Consider the following 24420-nt stretch of genomic DNA (forward strand, 5'->3'; position numbering starts at 1 on the left):
TTAAATTGTACTTTTAAATAAATACATATAACGACTTAGATTACAAACGTAACATAATTAATTATATTTAACATAATTAATTATATTTAACATAATTAATAACATAACATAATTAATTATAATTAATAAATTAATAGAATCATGACTCAGACCAGAGCAGCAAAGCAAAAGGCTCAAGCTAATGGAAGTGCTGTGGCACAGAGCAGAACTGAGGGGGGCAGTTGTCCTCTGACTCACAGCCTTAAAAAATGTACTGTTTGCTTGATGTTTGCAGAGCAATCGGGTACGGGACTTGATACTGCCATGGGGGATGTCTTTGTGTGTGCGTGATGCAAGGAGTGTATCGATATCAGGCAGCAACTCAGCGTTCTTGTGGGCCTATATGAGAGCTTGAAGGACAGGGTGGATGCCCTCGAAGAAACTAAATTGAGGGGCCCATCAAGCTCTCAGCTGCACCACATCAACGCCAGACCTTGCACTTGGACATCACGTGACACAGAGGCAACCCCCAAGGCAGAATGCGCTGGTCCCGAAGGAACTAGTAGTTGTTGGTGACTCTATTGTCAGGGAAACGGGGAACATGCTTTGTAAAAAGGATAGGTGGAATAGGACCGGGGCAAAGGTTGATGACGTTGTACAGCGAATATCATTTTTCAAGGGCACAAAAGGTGATATAGTTGTACACGTTGGCATTAATGATATTAAGAGTAGGATACCGGCAGAATTACTTAACAAGTACAGGTCACTGTTGAACAAAAGCCGAGAATTAGGGTTGAATTTGAATGTGTCTGCAATTCTGCCCAGACACGATAGGAGGGAGTATATGATGACAGCCTTGTCGATCAATTTGGCCCTGGAAATATTGTGCAAGGCTCAAGGGGTAGAATTTTTTTCAGCCTGGACTGTACTTTTTAACAGGAGAGATTGCTTCTACAGGGATGGGATACACTTAAATAGAAAGGGTGCAAGAATATTTGCTGATGCTATCGAGGCAGTGTTAGGTTGGTCGGAAAACTGCTAGCTTGGGGGGAGACAAAGACCAATAGATTGACAGTAGCCACTGGCAGAGGTGAAAGAGATTCTTGCACTGCGTCTTATTAGAATGAGCAGAAGCCTGAAAAACATGATGCTTGATATTTCAGAGACTGCTGGGAGCCATTGCGGTACAAGTAAACACATGGGTTGTGTTAGGGTAGCTAAGAATAGAAACAGGTCTAGGTATACTTGCATGTACACCAATGCTAGGAGTTTAGTAAATAAATTTGATGAATTTGAGGTATTGCTCAAAACATCAAAGGCAGATATTGTTGGGATATCAGAGACTTGCTGTCACACAGATATAAGGGATGCAGAACTGGAATTTGGGGAGTACAACGTCTACAGAAAGGATAGACAGGATAGGAAGGGGGAGGGGTTATGCTGTTAGTTAAGAAACACATAAAAACCAAGGAAGTGAAGCCAGTCGACATCGCTGGACAGTGCAGTGTTGAGTCAGTTTGGTGTGACATAAGCATTGGGAGATCAAAATTGAGAGTAGGAGTGTGCTATAGGCCTAATGACTCTGATGAGTATAATAATAAACTGTACAGGGAAATAGACTGGGCCAGTAAATCAGAGAGTTTTATAATGGGAGATTTTAATTTCCCAGATATTGACTGGAATTTGGGGGCTGGTCACTCACACACTAGCAGGGCTTTTGTGTATTTATTGGATGATTGTTTTCTACATCAGCATGTTCGGGAGGCAACTAGAGGGAGTAATACTCTTGATTTGATTATCAGCAGTGATTCTTCATGCATTAAGAATCTGCAGATAAATGAACCACTAGGTGGCAGTGATCACAGTGTGCTGAAGTGGGATTTACTCAAAGAGATAACTACCATTAGGGGTAAAGGGAAGGGTTATTGCTTTCGTAAAGGCGACTACGATGGACTGAGACAGTATTTAAATTCTATACAGTGGGACCAACTGATGATGTTACCAACAGCAAATTCAAAATGGGAAGCATTAAAAGAACTTATCTTGGAAGCTACTAGGATTTACATACCAACAAGGTTTAGGCCAAAATGGGTGTCAGATGAACTAATGAGGCATATGGCAGAGAAGAAAAATGCATGGGATACTTACAAATTAACACATGACACAGAAGACTATGATAGATACAAGTTGATATGCAACCAAGTTACAAAGGAGGTTAGGCAGGCGAAGGCAGATTACGAGAAATCCTTGGCAAGGGATGCAAAGAAAAACAGCAAAGAGTTCTTTACTTATGTAAACTCTAGAAGGAAGGGGATGAATCAGATTGGTCCACTTGATATTGATGGGTCAATTGTTGATGATCCTGCTCAGGTAGCTAACAAACTAAATGAATATTTTGCATCGACATTCACACATGAGGAGTTATTCAGCGAGGGGAATTCCAGAGGTGTATTCAACTCTAGCAGTAAGCTACAGAATCTTGAAATAACTGGGAGTAAAGTGGAGGAGAAATTGTTGAAGATAAACCCAAGAAAGGCACCCAGGGTGGATGGGATCTATCCAGTTATATTAAAGGAGGCAGCAAAGGAAGTAAGCAAACCCTTAGCCATAATTATGAGAGCTTCCTTGGACTCAGGGGAGGTACCCATAGACTGGAAATGTGCAAATGTGACCCCAATTCACAAAGGAGGATCAAAGGCTGACACAAGTAATTATAGACCTGTGAGCTTAACTTCTGTTCTAGGAAAATTAATGGAGGCACTGGTTAAAGAAGCACTGCAGGATCATTTAGACAAGACTTCAGTTATAGCTCGGACACAGCATGGTTTTGTTAAGGGGAAGTTTTTCCTGACCAATTTGATTGGATAATATGATGCAGTCACAAAAGAACTGGATGCAGGGAATAGCTTTGATATTATATACTTGGATCTTAGAAAGGCTTTTGATACTGTTGCACATGGAAGACTGCTACACAAATTGGAGCAGTGTGACATTGGAGGCAAATTGCTGCTATGGATAAAGGAGTGGTTGAGGGAGAGAAGACAGAGAGTGGTAATCAATGGACACTGCTCATCGTGGACTAATGTTATTAGTGGAGTCCCTCAGGGCTCAGTGTTGGGTCCATTATTGTTTTCTGTATTTATAAATGATATTGATGATGGTATATCAAGCTTAATGTCCAAGTTTGCAGACGATACAAAGGTTGGCAGGGTTGTCAAGGACACTACTGACACTATGCTGCTGCAACAGGATCTGGAAAGGTTGAGCAGATGGGCTGAGAGGTGGCAAATGAAGTTTAACATTGACAAATGTAAAGTACTACACATGGGAAATAGCAACCCCAGAGCAACGTATCAACTCTGTGGTACTACACTGACAGTGGTAGAGAATGAAAGGGACTTGGGGGTGGTTGTGCAGGCAGATATGAAGTTCTCTGAGCAGTGCAGACGGGCTGCAAGAGTAGCTCATGGAGTATTGTCAATGATATACAGGAATTGTTCCAGCAGGGATAAGGAGGTAATTATTCCCTTGTATAAGGCAATGGTCAGGCCACACCTAGAGTACTGTATACAGGTCTGGAGGCCTCATTTCAAGAAGGATGTAGAGCTGCTGGAACGAGTACAGAGAAGAGCAACAAGATTAGTGAATGGAACAAAGGGGTGCTCTTACAAAGAAAGGCTTAAGTTTTGCAAATTACAGTGTCTGGAGACTAGGCACCAGCGAGGTGATCTGATAGAGGTGTATAAAGCCTTGAATGGTTTGAGCATGCTCAATGCTGATGGGATTCTTCCTCTAGCTCAGAAAAATCACCTGAGAGGGCATAAATTCAAATTGAGGAAAGACAGATGTAGGATAGACGTGCGGAAATTTGCCTTTAGCCAGCGGGTGGTTGGTTGGTGGAACAGACTTCCATCCCTTGTCGTGGAAGTTGATAGACTAAATAAGTTTAAGGCTCAGCTGGACAGGTATTTTGAACGAACAGAGGGGTGAAGTGGAAGTGGTTTTTTTTTTTTTTTTTTTGGCTGATGCTGCATAAGCTTGCTTTCTTGCATCAAATGCCTCTACTAATGCTAATGCTAATCTGACCTCCTGGTTAGGTCAACTAATGCTGAAATAATAGGGCTAACAGAAATGTGGCTCAACCTGGAAATCGGTGATGACGAATTCCACTATGGTAAGTTTAATGTATTTACAAATGTTAGAAAAGACAAAACGGGTGATAGGGTCAAGCTTCTTATCAAAAGCAGTCTGAACATGAAAATAGCTTTTGCTGAGTCAGAAGTTGCATCTACCAGCATAGAATCTGCATGGTGTGAGTTAGAAGCAAAGGTACAATGCGAGTGGAAGTAATCTACAGACCAGAAAAGTATGATAAGAGTTTTTACATGCAGATGGAATGGGCCAGCAAGTGTAAATGTCTAATTATGGGTGACTTCAACTTCCTCTATTTGAGAGGAATAAATGGGAAGGAAACTCACAATGGGGAATAAAATTTTTGAATAAACTAATGATTACTATTCATACAAGCATGTTAGGGAAAATATTAAGGGTAAGAATATTATAGACCTCACCATTATTCATGAATCAGATGGTATCATACAGTACAGGAACCACCGGCAGGTAGTGATTATGCAATTGTTAGATGGAAGATGAAGAAAGATGTTGCAGTAGCCAAAGGTAAATGCATGGCTGCCAGCGTACGGAAGGGGTGGAGGGATGGAAGCATAAAGGGTGCCGAAATAAGCACTCCCAGCTGGATTTTCCATGTCACCATATACAAGCTTATCGCCCAAATGCCGCTACCCATTGTGGCTTGAAGTGTGTTCCACTCTACAGTTTAAAATCACTGTCGGTTTAACAACTGGCTCGCAAAATTCTTGAAAATTTAACAACTGGCTCGCGCCAGCCAGCTCACCACTGGTGTTTTCACATAAAACATCTTTTGTGCATACAGGGTACACAGGCTTTAATTTTTTTTCTAAGTTCTGTAACTCACACCTTTGTAATCTCTCATCATTCACACTAGATGAGTTGCCCAGCTTTGAACTTTTTCAAGAAGTTCAATGTCTTTTCTTAAAGATTGCCGCAAATCTGAATGCAATATTCCAAATGGGGTTTCACCAATGATTCGATTTAGCATTAGCATTAGTAGAAGCATTTGATGCAAGAAAGCAAGCTTATGCAGCATTGCCCAAAATGGTGGTGGGGTGTTACAGATTTGTACAAATCTGTAACACCCCACCACCCCTATTTAAAGACATACATGGTACATAACTGATAAGATACTGTTAACCTTCCAGGTTGACTGCTTATACTGCATGCTGTTATTCATGTCTGATTGCATGGTCTTTCATCTCTTTCATCTAGCCAGGTCTTTTTCATCATTTACACTATTCAGCTCTACTCCACTCCACCTAGTATATACATTATTCTTCAGTTATTATTTCCCAAATGCAGAACCTTATGTTTGGCATAGTTAAAATATGTGATTTCTCTGATCATTCATGAAGCCTCTCCAAATTATTCTGAAGAAGTTCAGTCAACTTGCACTGTCAACCTTTATATCACCTGCAAATTTCAATATATGCTTTATCATCTGATATTCAAGATCAGAGACTCTGCTCCACTTTGAAGAATGACAATTTATAAAACATTCTGCCTCCTGTTTTTCAGCCATCACTCAATCCAGCTCAAGATTTTGTCAGTGACACCAAAAGACCCCAGCTATACACAACCACCCATTTTGAACAATGTCACATGCCTTCCTAAAATACAACTCATATGTGACCACATGATAGGAATTTATCAGGTTGGTAAAACAAAATTTTCCCATTAAAAATAATTGTAATCCATTTAGAATATTATACTTTTCTAAATGACCCCTCTCTGAGGTTAAACAAACTGGTCTTCAGTTCATCTGATTCTTAGCCACCCGTCACCTGTGTGTTGGCAAGACATTGGCACTTCTCCAATCCAAGGGGACCACTCCTGCATCCAATAATGACCTCATAATTAATCCTAAAGTTTTGGCACATTCTCTTGTAGTCCCTTGGGTAAATATCATTGATACCTCATGCTAGAGTCCTGCATTGGGTCAGGAACCTGCAATGTGGGTCAAGTTGCAGGTCAGGTTTTCAGTAATTTTTTGGTTCACTGGTTAGGTACAGTTCCAGTCTTTGAATGAAAATAATTTAAAACAATAATACCAAAAGTTAATATATTAACCCATAAAGTAACTGTTTTCATTAGTTTTTTTTCTTAAGTAATGGATCATAGTTTTATTGTGTAAATTGAATTACACCCAATGCTACTCTATTAGAAATATCTTTATAAACAGCTATATAATACCAGTGTAGATACACCACAGTTTACCCATAAATTTAACTACATATATAGTGTAATGGCATTGTTTAATTTTATCTGATATTGTGGTTGCGTTCACAACGAGATACAATGTATTGCACTACTTCAAATAAATAACGCTTCTCTATTAGAGGCGGTTACTGTTATTTATTCTTAATGGGCACCACCATCCAGACGCATTTCGAAGCTTGTTGGCTTACTTATCAGTGGGTGGGCAGGTACCCTGATAATGTAAACATGCCATCACAGTTGCAAAGTTAATTCCACAATATGAGTAAGCTGAATGTTAATGGTATTCTTCCATTTGCTGAGACTGCACACATGAGAGGGCAAAAATTCAAGTTAAGTATGGTTGCAGGACAGATGTGCAGAAGTTTGTCTTCAGCCAGCAGGCTGTTCATTGTTGGAACAGGCTTCCATCTGTTGTTATGGAAGTAGATGGATTAAATAAATTCAAAGGAGAACTAGAAAAAAATGTTGGAGGGTTTTTTTGGCTGATGATATAAGCTTGCTGTCTTGCATTATTTGCCATTACCACTACTCTTTCAGGATAAAATGATCATTTTTTTCTTAACAATAAATCCAACTCCAACTTTTGTATTATTCTTTGCTGCTCCAAGGAACAGGTGCAATCCATTATAGCAGCAAACATTACAGCTCCTTCATTCTCCTGGTTTCACAGGTCGCATGAGCATCGTGTTTTAAAACTGAGGGTACTGAGTGTTCTAAATGACTACTTTTCAAATGGCAGCTGGCCATTATCTTAACACTCCCTGTCCCACTAAGATGGTGCTATCTGGAGGCATTATTGAAGCTATATCAACACTTTTTACCTTTCTTTGGTATTAACTTCATGAATTGAAGTTTTCATAGCACAGGGCGACAGCCTTTCAAACCCAATTTATGATGAATTTTATCATTAACTAACTTGGTTTTTTTTTTTTTTTTTTTGAATACTGGTTATTGGTGAAAAGTATCTGGGCATATGAAATCCTTCTTTAGTCTATTTATTTATATTCATATTTTCATCCTGTTCTATTTCATTTCATTTCACAAATCCAGCATCCTTCAAAAACATTAGTTACAAAGGAAATGGAAATTTCTCCAGCAAGCTCTGGTGTACTTTTATAAGTGCTTACCAAAATTTTGTTCAAATCTCAATATAGTGTAGTGTAAATTGAAAATATAAATTTGACAAATCTGTTAAAAACATAAAATAAATAAACAAAAAAAGAGAAATAAAAAATTTGCTCACCTTGCTGATGACAATGAAGATAAACAATCTCTTCTACACTTACACTCATGGCATATTCCCAATACATGCTGAAATAAATAAAAATTATTTGTAATTTTTGTTTACTAATACTAGTTCATTATTTCATAATCAGCTGAAACCCAAGAAACTTCCATAACATTTCAATAATAATCTTTATATCTGAAATAGTTATTGCTTCGGAGATGTTTACTATTTTTGGACTGATTTTAGTTATAAATTTTATTTTATTTTATTCTTTGTTATTTGCAAGTTTTGTGCATATATATACAACAAATTAATAAAAACTATTTCAGAAAATTCATTTCAGCTAAAAATTCCCAGTAAACTTGAAATTTCTTCAAGTCCCATCAAGTTACAGATGACCACAAGAAAGTTTGCTGCAGCTTCCTGAAGCAATTTCTCAATGACAATCAAGTTTCATGACAACAAATGTTATTTCAAACTATGTCACTGAAAAGCAAAGAATTTGCTTTGTTAAACTTCAAGCTAGAATTGTAATGCGAAATCTATTCTCATAAACTTACATTATATTCAAAATCTTTTATCATATAGTGAAATTTATAAGAAGTGATTTCACATTACATTCTAAGCTTTAAGCTGAACAAGGCAAACTCTTTGTTTTTCAGTGACAGTTTGAAATAACACTAGCTGTACACATGTCATGAGATTTGATTGAGAAATTGCCCTGGGAAGCTGCAGAAATTTTCTTGTGGTCATCTATGACTTGATGGGACTTGAAGAAATTTCAAGATTAATAGGATTTTATTTCTGAAATAAATTTTTATTAATTTGTTATAAATAAGTGCAGAAACTGAAAATAACAAAGAACAAAATAAAATTAATAAAATTAAAATCAATTTTAAAATAGTAAAAATATCCCAAGAGTAACTATTTCAGATAGGCTTTGTTGTTGTTGTTATTTGGTTTTAGGAGCATTAACAACTAAGGCCATATTGCTCCGTGAATATGCGGTGGTGTGTGCTACGCACTTCTGCTCCTTCCCACCTGGGTATGGAGGCGCCTCAAGATAGGCTTTGTAATTATCGAATACTGCTTGCCTCAAGAAACCTTCCAAAACACCACATTCGAAATTGTAAGGGTTCAGCTTAAATTACAGCAGTTGTCTGTTCTGATCAACAGAACCCAATGGGGAACATATCATGCCATCTAATTATCAGTGAACAGTAACATCACAATGTGAGCTGGTCTGATTGAAAAACAGGATGCTTCAGGAAGCTATAACAAAGTTTCCAGTGGGAGTATTTAATTTAAAATTGTGACATACTGCAGTTTTCCGTATTTTAAAAAAAAAAAAAAAATCTTGATTTTTAACAATTAAGGCTTAAAATTTAATTGCATATAATTATTCTAAGCCTTAAAAATTAAGGCTTAGAAGGTAATTCTCAGAAAGAGTTTTCATAAAACTCTCAGAAAGAAAGTTTTATGAAGTGAGTGACTAATACACTATAACTGTAAACCAACATTTTTTTGCTGCTCCATTAGAATGTTGCATTAGCCTTTTACAATAGTTGAATATTAAATAAATATTATTAATGTAAAGACATTTAAAGTTAAAGAAAAATTTAAGTAATGATAAAAAAAAAAAAAAAAAAAAAACAGCAATTACACCTCATTATATTATATTAAAACACACAAATGCACGTTTAAAAAATATGTAAAACAAAAATTCTAGAACAGCGGTTTCTAAACTGTGCACTGTGGGGCACCAGGGCATCACAGAGAATGCACACGGGTGGCGCAGGATATTTTAAATTTTCGAAGGGAAACAGTGGTACTCGACATCTGTCAGACACCGTGTGAACTACTAGCTTTGAGGTAGCTCACAGTTTCAACATTACTTATTAAGTTGTTTGGACCCAACTACTTAATAAACAGAACTGTTAGGTATTTCAATTGGCCTCCGGGTGCCTGAGAAAAAATTACTGAGACACAAGGGCACCATGAACGGAGAAAGTTTAAGAATCTCTGTTCTAAAACTTATTCTAGGGAGTCCAAAATAAAAAAAAAAAAAAAAAAAAAAGAAAAGAAAAACATCACAAACGTATAACTGATTCTGAGAGGTTACACAGCTAAGGATGTTTAAATTTTAAAAACAGTTAAGATGTTCTGATGAATAATAATTTTGAAGTTTATAATAAAAAAAAATAAATAAAAATAAGCAGAAACCTGGTTATTTCAATATTCACTTTTTTTTTTTATATTTTTTACTATTCAAATTCCCATTGATACAGTTCCATAACCATTCAGAATTGTAACCATGTTTATATGGGCCATTTTTTATTTATTTTGGACACTAGAACACTTCCCAGAATTTCGTGAATACACTTTTAAAAATCCAATGCTGGTAAAATAAATTTACACACACACACACACACACACAATGAAAAGAAGTCTACATAAATAGATGTCCACCAAGTTCTATTTCCAAGTTACAAGTCTGATATCTGAAAGTTTTAGAGGAAATCACCTTGCATGCAGTAAATTAAAAGAAATCAGATGTTATTGTGAGAGCATTACCTTTAAAATAAGCAGAAATGACCTTGAGCTATAGTGCACTCGAACAGACATTATTATTATTATTATTAGTAGTAGTGGCATCACCACAGCAGCAGCAAATCATGAAAGCTTGTAGAAACAGCAAAAAAAAAAAAAAAACCATTTTGCCCATCCATCCATTAGTTTGTCAAGCTGTTCACTGAATTTATTTAAACTACCCAATTCCACAACAACAGATAGAAACTTGCTACAACAATCAACCACACATTGGCTAAACGCAAACTTCTGCATATCTATTCTAAAACCATCCTTTGTCAATTTAAATTTATACCCTACTCATGCACATAGTCTGAGAAAGAAGAATTCTATTTGCATGAGAATTCCATCTACATCAAGCAGGTGCCTAGTCTTTGGATGCTGCAATTTACAGAAATAAAGCCTCTCTTGGTAAGAGCTTCCCTCTGTTCCCCTCACTAATCCATTGCCCTTCTCTGTACTCATTTCAACAGTTCTACATCCTTCCTAAAGTGAGGTCTCCAGACCTGTCTGCACTACTGCATTGTGGCCTGACCACTGCCTTATACAAATAAATAATTACCTCCTTATCCCTATATAACATTGACAGAACCCCCATGAGCTGTCCTGGGAGCCTGTATGCACTGCTCATAAAACATCATAGAGCACTGCATAATCACCATTTTCCTTCTAAACTACCCTGAATGTAGTACCATAAAGCTGATATGTTACTCTGGGATTATTACTAAACATATGCAGTACCATGCATTTCTCAATGTTCAATTTCAACTGACAGTTCTCAGCACATCTGCCTAATTTCTCTAGATCTTGTTGTAACAGCATACCTTCATTACTGTCATTAGCACCCTGCCAACCTTTGTATCACCAAAAAAACTTAGACATTAAGCTTCATATATCCTCATCAATATCATTAATAAACATAGAAAATAACAATGGGCCCAGCATTGATTGCTGGGTCCATTGTTGTTTTCTAGAGCATTGAATGCTAGGACTCCACTAGAAACATCAGTCCACAAAAATCAGTACCCATTAATAACCACTCTCTGTCTTTGGAAGTATATGATATCAAAGTCATTTTTTGCATCCAGTACTTTTGTCACTGCACCACAGCATCCAATGAAATTGGTCACAAGATCTCCCCTTAACAAACCCATGCTGTGCCTGAAGGATATGTGACTTTCCTATCTAGATGGTCTACTTTACTTCTTTAACCACTGACTCCATTATTTTCCCTGAAACAGAAGTTAAACTAACAGGTCTGTAATTACTTGGGTCAGCCTTTGATCCCCATTGGGAATTCATTCACACGTCATCAGTCCAAAGAGACATCCCCAAATCCAAACATGATCTCTTATTTATGGCTAAGGGTTTGCTACCATCCTTTACTGCCATCCTTTGTATAATTGGATAGATCCCATTTAACCTATGTGCCGTTATGCTTTCACTTCAACAATTTCTCTTTGACTTCCCACTCAGTTATTACAAAATCATTAACTCCAGGTTAGAGTTAATAACCATCTGGTATCCAGTACCCTAAAAAATTCCTCATGTTTGAATACAGATGCAAAATACCTACTGAGTTTTTTAGTAACCTGAACAGAATCATGGACCATAAAACCATTGAAATCAGGTGCACCAATGTAATTCAAACACTGTCTTCTAGTGTCTACATCAGTAAAGAAGCCTCTGTTCTGCTTTGCATCATTTGATAAATATTTCACATAATCTGCCTTGGATTGCCTAACCTCCTTTGTGACTTTATAGCTATGAAATTATCAAGTGATTCTGTATCACTTGATAAAAATAAGATTAGGAAAGTGTGTGTGTAACAGGTCTAATAACTTTCAAGAGTACAACAAACAACTGTACAGAGAAATAGTTTTGTTTTTTTTTTGATTTGGTAGTTGTTGGCGCATCGGCTTCTGTGGCCATATTGCACTTCCCAAGGTTTTTGCAGTACTTTGATCCAAGCCCGAGGCGGGAATCGAACCCGCGACCTTTGGGTTGCCGGGCAGGTACTTTACCCACTCGGCTAGCCCGGTCGGCCAGAGAAATAGTATGGGAGAGTAAATCAGAATGTCTTATAATGGGAGATTTTAACTTTCCAGATATTGACTGGAACTTGTAGGTTGTTCACTCATACAACAGCAAGATTTAAGTCGATTTATTGGATGACTGTTTTCAACAGCAGTATATTAGTGAGGCAACAAGCAAGAGCGATACACACAATATGGCTGCCTTCTTGTTTGCTTGCTGATTGTGATGACATCACCTCTGGCTGGACTTTTCTTCCTGGAAGCCACCATTACCACTTTACAACCACTGCAACCACTGCAAGATATTTCAAGGATGGGGAATCTGATGGCGAGCATATTTTAGCCTATTTCTTGGGATCTTAGCAAGAACTCTCGTGTTTGTATCTAACGATTTGGTAACGGGTCAGCTCACCAAGGCACCATTGCCAGACCATTACAGAGAATAGCAGAAACCACTTATTGCTGTTTGAGAACATTTCTCACTTTTGACTGGACTGGGAATCCCCATTGCGTGATATTAGGGCAAATATACCTGCCCAAACGTAACTACAAAGCTCTGTGTGTGCTTTCTCTTGATTTTACTACAACTTTAGGATTCACCCCACCTCTTCCATAGACTTAGCCTGGGAATATGCAACTCTGTTCCTGCTACTCTGAGGTGAAAACTAGTGCTGCCATTATTCTCTATGAATCCAAAAAAAAAACCCTGGGAGAACTAGTTCTATGATTCTAAGGGTATTTTTACGCTGGGGCATTTCCCCCTCCCATGTGATCTGTGGGGGAGAGCCCAAATCTTTGGTTTGACAGTGTGAGGTGCCAAAAGCCTAAACAAACACAAGAAAGTGCCGCAACCAGCCACCAATAATGTATTACAGGACATTGACTCACTAGAGGACCTTGAAAATGTAAGACCAACACCAGCTGCAAAGAAGAAAAATAAGACTCGTGCTGAAATCCGATCGTGAAATGAGAAGCCAGCCAAAGTCTAAGGAGACTCAGGAAGGTCTAAACACCCAAAGTAATCACAACAACACCAAAGCAAGTGATTCCCCACTAGACCCCTCAATCCCAGAGGGAATAGTGCTGGAGAAAGCACATATCCTGCAAACTGCCCTGAAAGATATATTTAAATATAACACCAGAATTACAATTGGACTAAGGGGATAGATTGTCACCCTCTGGTCCAAATTGGAGACTGTACTAATACAAAAGCATCTTGCCTGTGAGAAGTGGACTAAACTGCAGGCCTTCCTGGAAGGAGCAAATCGAATGCTCCGACTTACACACAGGCACTAAGGAATATACTCAGTACTGTACCAATGGTGGGGAAACTGTCCCCCACCCTAAAAGGAAAACCAGTGGGGGACAGTTATTAAGCCAACCAAACCTGGTGGTCCTGCGACCGACTACCCAGACGAACAATCAGACAAGCGAAGTGGTAAAAACTCAAGTCATCACTGAACTAAGAGAAATTTAAACCAAGATTAAGGCGGTCAGAAAGACCAGGAATATTGGTGTCCTGCTCAAAAGGGAGACCAGAGAAGAAGCAGAGAGAGAGAGAGAATCAAAACCAATCCCAAAATTCAAGAGATGGAACTGACTGCAGCTGCATGAAAAAGAAAAGGATCAGCCATTGTCTTTTAAGACATGAAAAAAGACCTCATGCCTGACCAGAGAGCAGATGAAATTTACCAAAGGAACCTGATGCACTATCTACCTGACCAAGAGGTCAAGAAATTATTAGCACCTAAATACTCCACAAAGTCAAAATACAGTAAGAACGTTAACTAGATCATCAAGCTAGCCCCAGAGACTTGGCAGGTCTTAAAGAGCCAGACCAGAATCTATATTAACTGGGGGAGCCAATGCTTTCAGGAGCACATAGCTGTCCCAAAGTGTTTCAAATGCTGTAAGTTTGGGCACACGACCCATACTTGCACTCAGGGTCCTGAGCTGGATATCACCATTCTTGTCTCTTTCTTGGTGATTCCTTTCTACTTCTATCTCTCTCAGAGAAACTTGGGAATTTTTTTGGCTGGTGCAGCATAAGCCTCAGGCTTCCTTGCACCATTGGGCTAATAATAATAATAACTTGCGGCCACTACTTTGAAAAGTGGCACACTTTCAACACGTATCCAAACAAAAGTACACAACCAACTTGTGCTAACTGTAAATGTAAGAAGATGGGCTCTGCACATTCAATTACAGATAGCATAGGTCCCATATACACCTCAAGGTGAAGGAAGAGTCTACACCAATCCAGGCTGAATCATTATTAACTTTATGGTGCAAGGAAGCCTGAGGCTTATGCTGCATCAGCCAAAAAAAAAAAATTCTGAATTACCTCGAGAGAGAGAGAGAGAGAGAGAGAGAGAGAGAGAGAGAGAGAGAGAGAGAGAGTCTCTCTTTCTTTCTCTAACAACAAAGTAGAAGGGAATCACCAAGAAAGAGAAGAATTATGATATCCAGCTCAGGACCGTGGGTGTGCCAAGCCCAAACTCACCAGATGTGAGCCCTTGGGGTTATGGAGACACACTGTAAACAGTATAACACTGCCGATGTTAAGTTTCTCCAAATTAATGGGCAGAGAGCCAGATGGTGGCCGATCAGGTCCAACTAAAGGCAGAGGAAGAAAATATGGATGTATTGATATTACAGGAGCCATATACCCACATGAGGGCAGTCAGAGGTTACCCCCCCCCCACCCAGAAAATTATTCAGGCTGAAAATTATACACCCTGAGCTGTTATCGTGGTAAGGAACCCAGAGCTGAGAGTGACCCTAAACACCCATCTCTGCACTGCCTGTGCCCATGTTATCTCTGCCTTGGGTGCCTTTTACGTGGTGGCCCTCTACCGTGACTGGGGAGGACATTAACTTTGCTGTCAGATTCCTTCATATCGTATCAAACACCCTCCCAAATGCAAGAATTATCATTGGCACTGACACCAACTGTAGATTGCTGGTCTGGCACAGCCACACAGATGACCGATGGGGAACATGGAATGGAAAGAGACTGGAAGAGTTCCTAGCCAATGCTCCCATCACAGTTCTAAACCAGACGAACAATTTGGCAACCTACTCCAGCAATCTATGGGAGTCAACTATTGACGTTTCGATGGCCACCAGGAATATAGCTAGCAACATCTCTGGTTGGATGGTACAAGAGGTTTGGCCCACCTCTAACCATCATGCAATTGCATTCAAACTAAACTGTACACTTACGAGACCGCTCATACCTAGGTAGATCCAACACAGATATTCTCTTCTGAAAGCCTACTGGGAACTCTTCCAGACTGCACTAAATGCAGCAGGACAGGAGCATCGCAACAAGCTTCAGACTACTACGAACCCAAACTTCCTGCAAGAAATGACCCTGATTATAGTACCACACAGTTGGTACACTTCTTTGGGGTTGCTGCAATCCATATGCAGTACTTTGCAACTGTGCTGTTCTCGTGTGCCTGTGATGATGTAATTCCAAGGAAGAAGCCATCTCCGCGACCATACCATGGTGGAATAGGGACCTGTAACGGTTTAGGAAGGAAGTACCAAAGGGCAAGAAGGTCCTGGCCGGCCATGAAAGTTGAAGCCCTCTGACAGAGCTACTGGACAGCTGGAAACAACCACACAGTTCAAATTCGGCACTCCAAACAGGAGTCATGGGAGGACTAGTTGCAACAATGGTAACGACGATCCCTGGGGAGTGGTGTGCAAGATCACCACCGACAAAGTCCCCAGAGGCAAAGAAATCTCTGCCACTATGTTACCAAACATGAAACGACAACGATCTGGGAGCGCACAATCACCAACATACTGGACACAGTCTTCCAACCTGCTGTTGGCCTGGAAACTACTGAACAACAAGTGTGCCAACAGAATGCAGCTTATCGCACCCTGTCAACTGAACCATCATTCCCTGTGGAAGAGCTCAAAGATGCCACTTTGGTAATCAAAGCAAATAAATGCCTGGAGCCAGAGATCATCAAAATGATGGAAAACATCACCTCTGATCTGATTCTTAACCTCTACAACTTCTATGCTGCAGCTGGAACCTTCCCAACTCAATGGAAAACAGTAAACATCAAACTAATCCTGAAAAATCCGACTAAACCGCCCCAACTTCTGGCCCATTGCTAGCATGCTAATGGAATGCCTCCTCAACGGCCATCTGCAGCAACACTATGATAGGGCTAATATTTAATCACATACTCAGTTTGATTTCAAGCGAGGATCCTCTGACACTGAAGCCCTCTAGCACCTCCAAACCCAAGTCCAAGCTTGTGACAAAAAATATTTTCTAGTGATCTCAGTGGTTTTTACTGGGACGTTCAACTCCATTTGGTGGGCGAGATTCAGGACTGCAGGCATCCCAGAAAACTCTTCTGCACAATCAGCAGTTATCTATCTGACCAGTCTGATAGCGCTATCACAGTTAGCAGTGTCAGACTGACAGACAAATCTTTAGGGACTGTCTACAGGGCTCAATACTGGGCCCACTGTTCTGGAATGTCATTTGGACAGCTTTCTGATATTGGCCATTAGACAGCCAGCACACTTTACCTGTACGATATCTAGAGTTCTAGCAAACGATTCACAAAATTTAAATGGCACTCTTTAGAATTTTGTGAAACTGCATATAATAATATAATTTAGTAAACACAATAAAACAAACCATTTTTGAAAATAAAATTTGATTGTTCAACCAGCAATGCAGCTCCATTTAACAATGATGTACCTGAAGTGACTAATTATGTACAATTACACATTTCTCCAATTGCAGAGCAGATGAGTTTAAATGATCAAGTGCCTTTTCCTTATGGTGACTACTATTTACATAAGAATGCACATCCTTACTTGACACACAGAATCAAGAACATTTTAGGTTTACTGAGCTGTCTATGATCATAGCAAATAGATAGTGCTTACATTGAGCCCAGTAGTAGGTCAAGTTTGGAATTGTCCGAGGAAGTCTGCTGTTCAAGTTTATTGCAATCACAAGTATACATCTCTTACTTGAGTTATTATAAATCCATTGTATCTTGTCTTCCAGCTAAAATTATGACAATTTGTGAATGATCAATAAAATATTTACAATACAAAAGCACTTTTATTTTGTAATCTGTATATAAAAATCAAAATAGCTAAAAGAAATTCGAAGGATGTTTCACCTAAAACAATCTACCGTGTCTGCTCGATACATGCACCATTTTTATATATCTTTTGTAAAGGAAATTTCACTGATCTCTGACAGTTTTAAAATTCTACACAGTGGAATCAACTAATAATATTACCAACAACAAATTCTAAATGAAAAGCATTCAAGGAAATAATAGAAGCTACTAGACTTTTCAGACCAACTAAGAAATACTGTTCACGGCTTAGGCCTAATTGGATATCAGATAACCTATTGAGATACATGGAAGAGAAGAAAAATGCAGGGGATGCACATAAATTATCAGTGATACAGAAGACTATTGTAGATATAAACTAGTCTGTAATCAAGTCTGTAGGCAAGCCAAGGCCGATTATGAGAAGTTGGTGGCAACCCCTTAGCCATAATTACGAGATCATTTTGGATTCGGGGGAGGGCTAGAGACGTGTAAATATATCCCCAATTCACAATGGGGTCAAAGGTTGACGTGAGTAATTACAGACCTGTTATCTTAACTTCTAGGCCTCCGTAGCCGAGTGAGCAGGAGCAGGAGTGCAGTAGCACACGCTCTTTGAGTAGACCGGGGTTCAAGCCCCTGACTGCTGAATACGGTCGATCTGCCAACCCGCACTGGACCAGCGTGGCAGATTATGGTCCATTTCCCTCAGCATGAATTGTTGAGGATGCTTCCATCCTGCAGTGGGTTGATAATGGCTGCACGTTACTTTTTTTTACTTTTTATCTTAACTTCTATTTAAGGGAAGATAATGGAGTTACTGATTAATGAAGTAATGTGGGACAATATAAATAGAAAGAGGCATTATACATTAGTCACAGAACTGAATTGTTAAGGGGAAATCTTGCCTGACCAATCTGATGCAGTAGCAAAGGAATTGAAAGAAAAAAATAATTTTGATATCATATACTTGGATTTTAGGAAATATTTTGATAGTGTTGCACATAGAAGACTGCCGTACAAATTGGAGCAGTATGCCATTAAGGGAAAGTTAATGCTACGGATAAAGGTGTGGCTGAGGTAAACAGACACTGCTCTTTGTGGACTAATGTTATTAGTGGAGTCCCACAGAATTTGGTGCTGGTCCCATTGTTGTTTTCTGCATTTATTAAAGATACTGATGAGAATATATCAGGCTTAATTCAAAGTTTGCAGATTAATACAGAGGCAGGTTACTTAAAGCAGGGAACAAAGGTATGCTGCTGCTGCAAAAAAGCTCTAGAAAAATTAGGCAGATAGGCTGAGAAATGGCAACTTAAGTTTAACATTGATAAATGGAAGGTATTGTATACTTGTAGCAACAATCCTAAAGTAACATATCAATTGTGTGTAACTATACATATCTTCCATCATGCAGTATGACTGATATCGTTTGAGATTATTACGGACATCATGGTGAGATCTGATCTTCTCATTTTGAGGGTAAAGCACTGAAACACTGTTTGTAGGCCGATAGTTAGATAGTTCACCAGACTGAATCAATTTGTAACTCTCTAAGAAGCTTCCAGATCAGCTAGTGTATAAACCAAGCTGCTAAATAGTGACTGGAGGAAGTCCAAGTAGTGCATATGTGGGTATATTCTCGATGTATGTAATAGTATATTCAAAAGTATCATTACAGCCACTCCCCGACTTATACAAAGGTTATGTTCCGCGGAATGCTATGCAAGTCGAATTTTATATAAGTCGGAATTTTCCTAAATGCTTATGCAGCACTCGCAACTATGCACGCTGAATCTGATTGAAGCAAAAAAGAATTGTTCAAAGAACATGTAAATAGAATTATTTATTAAATTTTTTTTTTTTATCTCAAGTGCAAAAAATATCACAAAAGTGTATAAAATTACAAAAAGAGAGAGGAGACAGGCATAACATCAGCAAGTTTTACCTTTCAAGCATTGTTGCCAGATTTAACTCTCCAGCTGATAAGCAAGCTGCTGTGGAGATTTAGAAGGGGTTTTTACCAACACATCACAAAATTTCTCTGCAGCTACTGAATTGCCACTGGTGACTTTAATGCATATTTTAATGTTTTGGAAACCAGCGTGATGATTGAACCTATTGCACCACCCACTGCTTGCCACCAATATGGCTTGGGGATCGCTGTACTTATCCTTAATATCTTCATAAATACTTCTTGCTTTTGCTTGAATGGCCATTGGACTCAGGGGAACTTGCTTCTGAATCTGATTTTCCATCCGTACTATTAATAGCTTTTCCATCTTCGATACAGCACCTGAACACTGTTTTGTGATCACTGCTGATCTTAAATGCATTGATCCTTTAACATGTTCTTTTATATGCGCACTGTCCCATAAAATAGTATTCAATGTTGAAGCAGCGAGACCTAATTCCATGCAACAGATGACAAACTTTTTCCTGCTTCATACTTCTCAATTAATCATCCTCATTTCTAAATTAATTTTGTTTTGTTTTTGTTTCCTAGCAGTGCCAGCACTTGCACTTTCCGTTGGTCCCTTTCCCTTTGCAATAAGTAAATAGGAATGAAGAGAAGATTCTGAAAATTTATTTGTTTTTTACGTGATTCAAGATTTCAGTGAAGGGAACTCATTTCTTCATAATACCGTAATGTAAAAACCCACAGAGTTCCGGTTATTGAAAATGCAATAAGATTAAGTTTACTACCTGTTTATAATAGACTGCGCTAATAGAAAATCCCAATAAACCGGAAAGTTCAAATTGTTTTTGTTTTCCAGAAATGTGTTTTAGAAAAATATCATAAAGGCATTCAAAATTTATTTTCATAACGGAAAATATGATAATGATGAAAGTGTAGTGCAATTTCCATTATAAAAATGACCTTTTAGAGAGATAAATAGCTTAGTTATATAGCGAAAATTTCAACTTCCGAGGTCTTGGAGCGAATGATTTTATAAATGTGATTTTAAAAAAAATATATTAAATTTATATAGTTAATTTTTTATTACCGGGTGTGCCTAGTCCTTTTAAGTAAAATAATTTTTTAAAATAATTTTAAGTAAAGTAATTTTAATTCTAATGTCTCCTCTTGCACATATATCAATTCTGTTTCTTTCCTTTGTTAATATTTTATTTACTGAACTAAAACCACTTTAAACTCTATCAGATGTTGGAAAACAAAGTAGTACTTTGGCCATTTCAGGCCACATAGATAAAGAAGTTTAATTATTTTTTTGATCCTCACAACTCAGCCATTCCACCTTTTTCGAATTTGTGTGTGAATTCTTCATTACATTTTAATTCAATGAGTTCTTGAATTTCTTCACTAACAGACCTGGCATCGCATTAAGTTGCCTCTAACTTCCATGGCTTCACTTGAAAAGAAAATATCTCTGAAAATCTATTTTTCATTTCACATTTTAAAGAACACAAATAATTTGAATAATTCTTAAGATAATCCTTGGTGAGAGATTCATTGATTTCAGCAAACTCTTGCATACCATGAAATGGTTTTCTCCTCAAATTGCTTTCAAATATTTCCAGTTGTTCAGTGAAGGCTTTTAATACGTGTTTGCAGTCTATCACTGTAATTAATTTCCCTTGAAGTTGAAGTCATACTTCTTTAAGTTTTTGAAAAATCCAAGCCATATAGTATATGTTTTTGTGTTTGCTGATCTCCTTTGCTAAATCTGTCTCCTTCACTTTCTAAAAACTAATTATTGTAAAATCAAAATGGTTTTCAAATCTTGTTAGACAGTTTCCTTTAGAAAGTCATCTGACTTTTGTATGTGAAAGAAGCCTCACATACTATTCTCCATCATCAACAGAAAATTTTCTGAAAAGGAGATCACATTTGCTATGTGACTTTATTTTACTGATTGTTTTAATAACTATACTGAGAGATTGATAAAGAACTGGACTAATATTTTTTTCCACACTCCTTTTTTAAATAAACTTGGTTTTCAAATAAATGTGCTAAGGCCGTTCAAGAGAAGAACGTTGCATATCGTAATTGGCTTGTTTCTAATTCTTGTTTCATTTTCTGTCTACACCAAACCTTGCAACAATTGTAAAGCAGTTATTAATCGGTCCAAACTAGAGTTTGAACAAGCTAAGAGTAGAAAATTTGCTTCTTGCCCTAATGGTAGCCAAGAATTCTGGTCTCTTGTCAAAGCTATTGGCTGCAACTTTTGCCGATCTCTGCTCCCACCTCTGTCCAAACCAGATGGTTCTGTTGTCACTTCAGCCAAAGATAAAGCTGACCTGCTAGTATCCCATTTTTCTTCCAACTCATGTATTAATGATCTTGGTATAACACCTCCCACCATTCCCAACTCGCACCATTCAATGCCTCCTGTGGTCTTCCGTCAAAAGGATGTCAGAAGGATTTTGATGAATCTTGATGCTAAGAAAGCTCCAGGTCCCAATGGTATTTCTCCACTTGTTCTCAAAACATGTGCTCCTGAACTTACTCCTGTTCTTTGCCGCCTTTTTTCACTTTCTTATTCCAAAGTTGTTTTTCCTTCTGCTTGGAAGTTTTCTCACATCCAGCCAGTTCCTAAAAAGGGTGACAAATCCCTCCCATCCAACTATCGTCCCATTGCAATTACTTCTACTCTTTCTAAAGTAATGGAGAAATCAATTAACCACCAACTCTTAAACTACCTAGAAACCTTTCGTCTGATCAACGATCGTCAGTATGGATTCCGCCAGTGTCGATCCACTGGTGATATTCTGGCTTATGTTACCTATATATGGACTAATTCAATGGAAAAGTTCGGGGAAACACAAGCAGTTGCTCTTGACATCTCAAAGGCTTTCGATCGTGTTTGGCATAAAGGTCTTCTAAAGAAGCTTCCATCTTATGGTTTGCCGACTGTTTTTTGTAATTGGTTATCCAGTTTTCTCTCTTATCGCTCACTGAGGGTGATGGTAGATGGCTCTCTGTCTTCTAACTTCTCTACTAATGCTGGTGTCCCCCAAGGTTTAGTTTTTTCCCCCCCGACTCTTTTCCTCTTATATATTAATGACCTTCTTCCATTGACTGGAAATCCTATCCATAGTTTTGCTGATGATAGCACATTGCATTCCACTTTCCATTTTGAGAAACCTTGTCCTACTCAATCAGCTTCAACTTCTCGAAAATCTGCTACCAATTCCTTAAATGCCAATCTCCAGGTAATTCTCCACTGGGGGCAAAGACAACTAAGTTGATTTCAATCCTTATAAAACTCAGTCTTGTCTTATATCTCACAAAAAGGTTTCTTCTGCTCCTATGCTTATCTTTGGTGACACTCCGATTTCTAGGCAAAATGATATATATCTCTTTTGGGGATTACCCTTACTTCTAATCTCTCTTGGCACAAGCACATTACAAATATTGCTTCCTCTCCATCTAAAAAAAAAAAAAAAAAAAAAAAAACTTTGTTTTCTCTTTCGCTCTTGGCGTTACTTTTCTTCCAAACAGTTGTTCACTCTGTAAAAATCAGAAATCTGCCCTACCATGGAATATTGTTCCCACATCTGGGGTGGTGCCCCCAAAACCTCTCTCAGGCTTCTTGATTCCGTTCAGAAGAGGGCAGTTAGGTTAATTTATGATTCATCTCTAACAGAGTCTCTCCACTGACAGTCTCATAGATGTACTGTTTCTGCACGCCTCTTCTACAGATATTTCCATGCCCGCTTTTATTCTGAATTAGCTTCTATAATTCCTGCTCTCTCTTTCAAAACAGTCCGAACACATGCTGCCACCAGCCAACATCCATTTACTGTCCAACTTCAAACTCACAAAACCAACTTTTCATCTTCCTCGTTTATTCATTCAACTGCCGTTTTCTGGAACAACCTTCCTTTATACGTATATCCTGAAAATTACAGTCTACAGATGTAGACTGTAATTTTCAGTCAACAAATATCTTCTTTCGTCTTCTCAACCTCCAACCCCAGCATGGTAGTAAGTACTATAGGTTCTAATATCTCTCGTGTTTGGAGTTTATATAAAAAAAAAATATATATATTTTTTTTGCAACCAAATGATGTCAGTGCACAATGCAGTGTATTGCAAGAATTTCGGGACATACTTCCTTTAGTTGGGCTATAAAACCTTTATGTCTTCCAACAATGAAGGTAGCATCATCAGTGGCACAGGATACCACATTTTCCATGGTATTTGTTTTTCATCAAACCATATTTTTACAGCAGCAAAAATGGATGCTTCAGTACATTCAGTTTCTATAAATTTATAATCATCATTGAAATAACAACTGTATGCCATTAAAAGGCTTTATTGTCAGTAACTGTGGATTCATCAATCTGAATAGAAAATCTTCTCATTTTTAGTTTGTCAATTAGCGCTCTTCAATGGTATTGACATCTCACTGATTAGTCTTCCAATTGAGTTGTTACTCAATGGCACAATGCTTTTAAAATACTGGAAGGATTTTAGTGCATCACTGTTGAAATTACAGTCTCTAATGTGGGTCGCATAACAGTCTCAGCAACTGTATGAGCCTACCAGATTTTGCAATGATTTCTGCAATTTTATAAGATGCAATCATTCCATCGTTATTTGTTTGTGTGTTCTTCTTAAACAAGGAAGTAACAGTGTTACATTGCTCAAAATTCTGTTTTAAATTTTTAAAATATTTGTTTTTTGTTTATACTCCGGCACAACCATCACTTCAGTGGAGTTTACAATAAATCAGTCAATACAAACGTTTATCATATTTAGCAGTCATGGGCTTGAACTGAGGTCCACTCAAAGAGCATGCTAGAGCACCCACGCTCCTGACCACTCAGCTACATCAGGCCTATTTTTAATATGTTTACCAACTTTATCAGATTGCTTCCTTTTTAAGTGATCTAAAAAAGTCTTGATGGTTTTAGCCTCATTTGAAAAGAACACATAAGATACATGGGCTGTCTTGAATAGAATGGGCTTTCAATAAAACCACAAGCTAGATATTCATCCAGATACTGTCGACACTTCTTTTCAGCACTTGACATGATTTATCATGGGTTGAATAACTTAAAAGAATTAAAAAATAAACAATTTTTATTTAATTCTCATATAGCCCATGTCTCAAAAGCACTGTGGATCAAA

At 38.1% G+C, this 24420-nt stretch overlaps 1 protein-coding gene across 3 annotated transcripts in view; it reads right to left on the minus strand.

Annotated features, from left to right (window-relative positions):
* Positions 1–24420, minus strand: part of LOC150085771 (small G protein signaling modulator 1-like) — a 744108-nt gene that overhangs the window by 545723 nt on the left and 173965 nt on the right. For all 3 annotated transcript variants that reach the window (XM_090374245.1, XM_090374244.1, XM_090374243.1), the window contains exon 10: positions 7598–7665. In XM_090374245.1, coding sequence (XP_090230371.1) covers positions 7598–7665 — 68 coding nt within the window. The remainder of the gene's footprint in view (positions 1–7597; positions 7666–24420) is intronic.

Source organism: Mastigoproctus giganteus, chromosome 5 (assembly GCF_048544385.1).
Source record: "Mastigoproctus giganteus isolate SK-2022 chromosome 5, ASM4854438v1, whole genome shotgun sequence".
NCBI lineage: Eukaryota > Metazoa > Arthropoda > Arachnida > Uropygi > Thelyphonidae > Mastigoproctus > Mastigoproctus giganteus.